Here is a 6,784-nt window from a genome sequence, read left to right as displayed (position 1 = left end):
GTAACTGCCAACTTAAGAGATGAGTTACCAAAAAAAAACGACTATAATCACTGTCTTTGTGCAACTGTTTTCGGCCGAAAACAGTTGTACAAAATCAACATTGTGACACCGAAATAGAAAAAAATGTTTGTTAAACAATACTAAATAACTATTATGTTGTCCATATCGACCGGTATTAGTATTTTGATGACCGAATTGTTGGAAGAAACCGTTGGCCGCCAAAATCACCTGATCTAACACCCTGGGATTACTTTTTATTTGGTTATCTAAAAAACGTTATTTATAGAAATTACATAGAAATTACACACCATTGATGAATTACGTGCAGCTATAGATGCGACTGTTTATAACATAACATAACAGCAACATCATACAGTTTTCGAAAATATGAAGAACTTTGAACAGGTCATTAGCAATCGCATAGTGTTGAACAAAACATTTTGAACTTGCTTATTTTTATCTTTCAATCGTTCAATTCGTATTAAAATATGAGTACCTAATTTAATAAATCTCGCACAACTAAACTCACTCACGGCGAGAGAATCGTGTACGAAATTGGCAGGGGGGGGGGCAGGGGAAATTAAATTTCGGCGCTGATAATCGTAATGGAAAAAATACTCCACTTATCTTTACTATCAGGTAAGGCATAGTTCATATTATTATTTACGTTAGTACAACAACCCATACTTACCTAAATCTACGATTTTTCCTCATTTGTACAAGTATACATGTTAGCGTTGTTCAAAAACGCATCCCTTTTGAATGTATCTAGGTAGGCAAGTGTATTTTTTTTTAATCGGATATACTCCATATTATATTTTTCACTTTAGGCACAATAAGGAAACGCATATACCACTTCGGGCATAGAGACTTGAAAATTGTGGTCGCTACTGTTCAATGATGGCTAAGAATAACCATGCAATAGTTCTAACAGAAAACCAACAAATGGTACTTAACGGATTTTTGAGGCGAGCCGGCGTTGGTAATTTTTCTATATCATTATCATCGGGAGCAGAAGATGGTGAAAATTTTGGTGGAATTATAATAGAAGCCGATGTAGTGTGGACCAACGGAAATAAGGAATCGACTTCCCATTACATTCTAAAGTGTGCCCCGTCAAGTGAAATTCTTCAAAGGCTGTTACCTGTGCAGTCTTCCTTACTGATTGAGATATACGTGTACTCAAAAATTTTGCAAGAGTTTAATATAATTCAAGGAGAGTATAACATTGAAACACCATTCGATTGCTTCCCAGTTTATTACGCGTCTTTGGCAGCAGCACACGACAAAATGATAGTATTACAAAACGTAAAGGCACTGAATTATAGGCATTGCGATCGAGCTCAACCTCTGGATTACCCGCATATACTATTCGTAGTGAAGGAATACGCACGATTGCATGCCCTCTCCTACGTGATAAAGCACTACAAGCCAGCCCTTTTTGAAGAATTTGAAAGAAATACTGTACACCACTCTTCCTATGACTGTGACAGCTACGAAGGCATCGCCATGTGTAGGCAACATCGATTGGGTCACGCTTTGAAGGCACTGAAGTCGATTGATGATACTGCTCTGTTTGAGAAATTCTCCTATTTTGTCCAAAACGTAATGTCTATTACTACAAAGCTGCTCAATTCCAAAAAGGAGCACCGAGTAATTAGTCACATCGACTGCGGTATTCCAAATTTGTTGTTTAAGTATGATGTAAGTAAGTACTAGCATCTTACACCTAAAACTGATTGAGACGTTTTAGCCTACCTCTGGTGATCTTTTGAGTACCTGCATGGTCGACTGGCAACACTCTCGTTTGGAGTCCCCAGCAGTAGATTTGGTTACGTTCATACTTTCCGCCGCTAGCAAAGCTACTCGAGAACGCTACGATGAGTTAATAATGGAGTACCACAAGACATTCTGTTCATTTATGAGGGAATTCGGTTGTGACGGAGAAAAGATGCTTCCATTTGATATTTTACAAAGAGAATTAAAGACTTACGGTCTATTGGGACTCACAATGGCAATCATGTTAATTTACCTTTATTCAACGATTGACCAAAAGGTTCCCGATGTACTCCGAACCGAGTCCTCTAAGGAGGAATTTGGATTTTTATACAATTTACAAAACCGGGAGAAATTTGACACGAGGGTTAGGGAAGCAATTTGCGACTTTGGTCGTTTCGGGTACAATTTTGAGTGAAATGTTTTCAAATTTTTCATTTTGTCAGCGTATCAAGTGATCATGTGTGAAACAATGTAAATCCATTAAAATGCGATGATATTTTACGAAAAGTGTAGCTTCTTTTCCAACATCGCCATCGTCACATTTCAAAGATGCTAGCTAATATACTAATTATTACCCCTGCCGAGAGTAGGTAGGTATTGCCTGTCGTGCAAACCCAGTATTTAAAAAAAAAAGTACCGAAAATGTACGATAAGCTAATTTTTTACTTTACATAATTTAAATCTCCGATATGTCCATCCAACGAGCTTTAAAGGTTAGGGAAAAGATAGGCAAAGAGTGAGAATATTGCTGTGTTTATTTCGTCCGGCAGGATGAAATTTTCGGACATCCTAATTAAGATGGACAAGGGCGGTTTCCATTTTATGTAAATAACTTTTGTAATTAAATTTTATTAATCTGGCGTTGGTCTATGTAACGGCAAGGAGATTATTTGTGTCATACGAGAAACCGTTCAAGGTTGTTTTTGTTTACATTTTTATTTTATTTAACGTAGAAATTTCTGGGAATTGTTGGGTCTTTATCTGTTATCAATTGTAAATGCTTAATTTAATTGACATGTGGATGTCATTTATCGCCTTTTCTGTGTAGTTAAGAGAGATAAAATTTTATTTTTTCCTAGAATTTAAGTCTCTTAATGTCTGATAACAAATTGATTTATAAAAATTATTCGACCTCTATTTTCTGGTCTATTAACGTACGTTTAGGGGATAGCCTTGCTTTGTCAACTGCGTATGATTGGTTGTTATAATTTTGATTTTCGGAAGAAGGGTTTTGCCGTAAATAAGACGTCAAGAACGAAAGCGGCACCTTTTGCAACAGTCAACGCAGAACTACGTTTCGTTGAAGAATTTAAAATCAGCTTTTAGCTAGAGCTTACGCCGTACTACGTTTCGTTGAGATTTGAAATCAGCTTTTAGCCAAGTTCAGCGCCGAACTACGTTCCGTTGCAGTTTTTAAAATCGGCTTTACGGAAAGTTTAGGGCCAAAATGCGGCCAATTTATTTCAGCTCTTTGCTACGTCAGCACCGAGTTACGTTTCGTAGAAGGTTTTATTTCGTTTTTTGCGAGTTCCATTGTGGATTATTTGTGTTGAAGCGACAGCCAGCATTGAAACTCTCGTCTAATGTGAGTTTGAAGTTTGAAGAAGTTTTGTGTGTGAAACCGGAAGTTGAATTCGTGGCTAATTATTTTTCTATCCCATAAGTTTTTTTCCAACGTGACTCAGTTTGAAGTTAAGTTTTTTTTTATTGGAACGTCCTTGTCTACTAGAAGACAAGATGCTGCGATTACCCGGTCGTTAGTGTAAAGTGCGTTGATTGAAAATTGTAATTTTTTGTGAACTGTGTACGGATACCTTTTATTTGATTGGATATTACAATTCCCGGACAAGTAATGTAAGTAGTTAGGTTTTAATTTTAGTCTTTTTGTAATAATTGTTTGTGTTTTGGTACCATTTTCCTTGTATGTGTTAGAATTAAATCGCACTTTTGTAATTTACCTGATTTCATTGGATGCTTGCTCAAGATCCATTTAATTTTTCAAAATTTTGCAGTTCCGTTTGGAGTTTGAGGTATTTGGTTTGACGCATTACCTGTTTGAAGTTAACGTGTTAATAAGTAAAGGGAAAGAGCTAGCTAGGTTTTTGTTTTGGTATTTTGTGTACGGTCTTTCTGGCCTACGGACCAGTACACACAGAAATATATTATTATATATACAGAGTTGATTTAATTAATACTCATTATTCATTACTCTAGCCATCCGTATTTTAAGTAACAGGTCACAGGAAAAGGAATAAGTTTGTTTAAAATCTTAGCGTGAGCGAAGTTAAAGTAACAAAGCCCGTTCGGCATTTATCGCGTATAAAGAACAGACCGAGAAGCTATATAAAAAAATTGCTGTAGCTAGGCACAGATACCACTAGCGCATGCGCCTTCTGCACAAAAACTTTTCAGCCCTTTTATGTCTAAGAACGGGTGTACCAAATTTAGTTCGAATCGGTTCCGCCGTTTAGCTGGAAATGAGGGTATCGTATAATAGACAAACAGACCGTGTGTTTACTGGGTCAACCTTCCCAAAGAACTACAAAACACTACAAAATATGTGTTGCTTTTCGGGGTGATGGTCAAGTAAGGTACACAAGTAAAACGAGTACATGCTTTAAAAACGGAAGTTTAATCAGAATAAATTACATTGCAAGAATAAAACTTGAAAATTGTAGTTCACAGAGTAGAAATAGAAATTGTCTGGTAAAAAACATAACTCAGGAAGAAAAAACCAGCCAACAATTTAAAATTAAACGTTATAGCAAAATTAATTATGTATAATGAGGATGGCATGAAATGCAAATTAGAATAATATTGTCAAGTAACTTTATGAAATATCGGATCATAGGAATACTGGAATTCTTAAACATTTAATATTCATAACATAACATAAAAAGAACAAACATTTAACATTAGAAAAAATTCACATTGTTATTATATGGATAACCAGCCCAAATATCCCACACATCACACAGAGTTGTCTTCACTTGGTCTTGGTTCAGCAAGAACCAAACAAACCCTAGGAATTGACCTTTCTTAAGGGCATTTTACACAGAAAGGATAAGTGGGTAGGTACATAAAATAAAGGGAACGACGAGAACACGAGAACAATGGGCCATAATTTACAATAAACGTCCCAAACCTAACGCTATACGAGGGAAGTTAATGATCCATATCGATTCGGGACGCAGAGCGCGTCGATTTTAAAGGTTTGATTTGCTGAAGGGGAATTTTATTAATAAATAATAATAAATTGTCTTTTATTGGATAGAATATATTGTTGTGTTTATTTTGTTTTAGTTGTAACTTGAAAGAAATTATAGAGCGTCTGGATGTGACAATTTTGTTTAGTTCATTTAATTAACCGGGGGGGTTATTAATAATTTGAGACACAGGATTGCGTAAATTTCATGTTATAGTTTTGGTTCAATTTCTTAGAAGTGTTCTGTTTTTATTTTATTCCTAGAATTTTTTTCGATGTAAATTTCTTTTTAAATTTTATTTGCCGTTAACGAGGTATAGCGCGAAGTAGAGATAAGGTTCTTCGCAGAATTGCCGGGCGTACGTGCCGTTTAGCAAGAAGTTGAAAAATCGACGCTTCGCGTGATTGGCGGACGGGATGTTGAAGAAAGGAGAAGGGCTTTTGGCTTAAATAGAAAATTTTTGATGAGAGCGGGGCTTTTTGGTCGTTACAAAGCCAACCGGCGCTTCTTCGGTTACGTTATTTTTGAATTTTGTGGAAGTTTCTTGCGTAGTGGATCCAGGTTTAATTAGAATTTTGTGTCTGCCGTTTTAAGAAGAATTATTGAGAAGTTTAAGAAGTTTGTCGCCGTCCTGTTTTTTTTTTATTTTGCGGAAACACGGAAGTTTTGAATTTGTGGGTACCCGAAGAGAGAAGACGTCGGTGTTTGAGTGTTTGGTTTGCGTGTTTGTGTACGGATACCTACCTCTTTTTATCGGAGTACGTTACTCGGACTAATTTTAAAAGTAAGTAGTAGTTAGTGGTTTGTTTTGTCTTGTTTTTTTTGTAATGTTTGAGTAATTTGTTTTTTTTTTGTGTGTGTCATTTATTTGTTTAAAATTGTAACAATTTGTAAAACAGAAATTTACGCAATTTTTTGTTTGAAATTAAACCAGTCATTGCAATCCAGGTTTTGTTTATTAGAGTCAAGGAGAGGTAATTGTCGGCGTCTCTTACTTTGTTTCAAGTTGATTAAATCTGGGGGTAAAGTTTCATATTGGAATTTAAGGATTTGGTTAAGCCACCTATTTATGTCATTGTTGGAATGCTGTAGGGTGGCAGAATCCAGCTGGACCTTGAGATGCGGATAAAAATTTTGTTTTCATTTTAATTACAACTGAGCTAGCTAGAGGGAAATCGTGGGATTCCCAGAAGTGTAGGTTAGGTCTCACAACAATATATAAAACCAAAAAGAAGAAATAACAAAACATAATGTTGACACCATTATCATCTTTTCAATTTGGGATCTTCGTTACTCACTTGGTAGAGATCCGAAAAGCTTAAGAGTCTTCTGTACCCACTGCATCGCCCGCCATAAAAACTCTAGTTGTTTTTCAAAAAACAATTTTTTTTAAGAACTATTTTATAAATTTAGACCTTTATCTACAAAATGTTCGGACTATTTTTTTTTTAAGTTTATAGCAACTGAATACCGATTGTTTAAAGATTAGATGTTTCGCACCGATTATTGCGCTAATCTGTTTTATTTTTTTACTCTCGATCAAGACGATTTATGGAAAAAGTAAACCGACAGTTTTTTAGATAAGTTACTTCTAAATATGACCCCAAAAAATGAAATCATAATTTTTGTAAATAAAGTCTGTATCTTGGCGGGCGGTAAATCAACAATTTGAGTGTAACAAGTGGCGCCGCTGCACAGTGTCGGTGGGAACTAACTAAGGACCAAGACATGAGTTGATAAAGCAAGAATATCATCTTATCTCTTGCAGCTATAATCGTCTATACACTATAATGTAAAAA

General features: G+C 35.6%; 1 protein-coding gene across 2 annotated transcripts; it reads left to right on the top strand.

Moving 5' to 3' along the window:
• Positions 1-504: 504 nt before the first annotated feature.
• LOC116168738 lies at positions 505-2,264 on the top strand. Of its 2 annotated transcripts, none has more exons than XM_031484704.1 (3): positions 505-639; positions 831-1,704; positions 1,754-2,264. In XM_031484704.1, exons 2-3 carry the CDS (start codon positions 898-900, stop codon positions 2,192-2,194), a joined length of 1,248 nt encoding a protein of 415 aa, XP_031340564.1. In that variant the 5' UTR covers positions 505-639; positions 831-897; the 3' UTR covers positions 2,195-2,264. The 2 variants fall into 2 exon arrangements, with proteins under 2 accessions (XP_031340564.1, XP_031340565.1); XM_031484705.1 differs by lacking the exon at positions 505-639 and adding an exon at positions 667-772.
• Positions 2,265-6,784: the final 4,520 nt, after the last annotated feature.

This window comes from Photinus pyralis, unplaced genomic scaffold (genome assembly GCF_008802855.1).
Source record: "Photinus pyralis isolate 1611_PpyrPB1 unplaced genomic scaffold, Ppyr1.3 Ppyr1.4_LG4, whole genome shotgun sequence".
NCBI lineage: Eukaryota > Metazoa > Arthropoda > Insecta > Coleoptera > Lampyridae > Photinus > Photinus pyralis.
The sequence above is the reverse complement of the archived record's forward strand: the minus strand, read 5'-3'. Positions and strand labels throughout refer to the sequence as shown.